The following is a 1,136-nucleotide window of genomic DNA, read 5'->3' on the forward strand; positions in this document are numbered from 1 at the left end:
ACCCGATGGCGTCCCCGTGGTTGGGGACAAACTCACTTTGACGCTCCAGGTCCCGCAGGGTGATGGTGGAGAGGGGCTGGGGGGGCTCTGCGGGGCGGTACAGCTGCAGGGCGGCCAGCAGGTCGGTGGCCAATGTCACCTCCGTGTCCCATTCGTAGCTCTCGTCCACAGACGTGTCCCTCCTGTGGGGACAGTCGGGAGGGAGGGGGGCACCTCCTGGTCCACTTCCCCATCTGCCACCACTGTCCCCATCCTCCGTGCCCAAGTGTCACCACGTCCCCATCCCCAATGCACCACCATCGTTCCCACTGTCCCCATCCCCACGTGTCACCATGTCCCCAAGCGTCACCACTTGTCCCCATCCCATCCCCCAAAGAGCCATCATCGTTCCCACTGTCCCCATCTCTATGCCCACGTGTCACCACGGCCCCTATGCCACCATCATCCCCCTTATCTCCATCCCCCTTCCCAAGTGTCACCGTGTCCCCCTGGCCCCAAGTGCCACCATCGCCCCATGTCACCATCATTCCCGTCCCCAAGTGTCAGCACTGTCCCCATCCCGTCCCCAAATGTCACCATGTCCCCAGAGTCACCTTCATTCCCACTGCCTCAATCCCATGCCCAGGTGTCACCACATCCCTGTCCCCAGGTGTCACCATGTCCCTGTCCCCATGCTCCGTACCCACTGGGCATCCCCTTGTCCCTGTCCCCACACCCAAATGTCACCATCACCCCCTTGTCCCCAAGTTCAACTGTCACTGCTGCCCCCATCCCAAGTGTCACCACCATCCCCACTGCCCTCATCCCCAAATGTCACCATGTCCCCCTGTCCCCAAGTGCCACCATCACCCCATGTCACCATCATTCCCGTCCCCAAGTGTCACCGCTGTTCCCATCCCACCCCCAAACGTCACCACGTCCCCCCATCCCCAAATGCCACCATCATCCCCTTTTTGTCCCCATCCTCACCTTTTCCCCCCCACATTGGGGACCGGCTCGGTGCCCACCTTCCAGCCGCCCCCATCCCCCGGGGGGGTTCCAGGGCCGGGCCCCCCCAGGGACGGTGTGAGTGAGGGGGGCCTCAGGAAGGATGCGCTGCCACGGCCGCTGCTTTGGCTGGTCAGGCTGCCCCGGGG

General features: G+C 63.7%; 1 protein-coding gene across 1 annotated transcript in view; it reads right to left on the reverse strand.

Annotated features, from left to right (window-relative positions):
* The window catches only part of IGSF9 (immunoglobulin superfamily member 9), a 16,802-nt gene that overhangs the window by 6,450 nt on the left and 9,216 nt on the right, over window positions 1–1,136 (reverse strand). Inside the window, exons 18-19 of the mRNA XM_010723952.3 lie at window positions 970–1,131; window positions 37–182 (exon numbers count right to left, since the gene is read on the reverse strand). Coding sequence (XP_010722254.2) covers window positions 37–182; window positions 970–1,131 — 308 coding nt within the window. The remainder of the gene's footprint in view (window positions 1–36; window positions 183–969; window positions 1,132–1,136) is intronic.

Source organism: Meleagris gallopavo, chromosome 27 (assembly GCF_000146605.3).
Source record: "Meleagris gallopavo isolate NT-WF06-2002-E0010 breed Aviagen turkey brand Nicholas breeding stock chromosome 27, Turkey_5.1, whole genome shotgun sequence".
Classification (NCBI taxonomy): domain Eukaryota; kingdom Metazoa; phylum Chordata; class Aves; order Galliformes; family Phasianidae; genus Meleagris; species Meleagris gallopavo.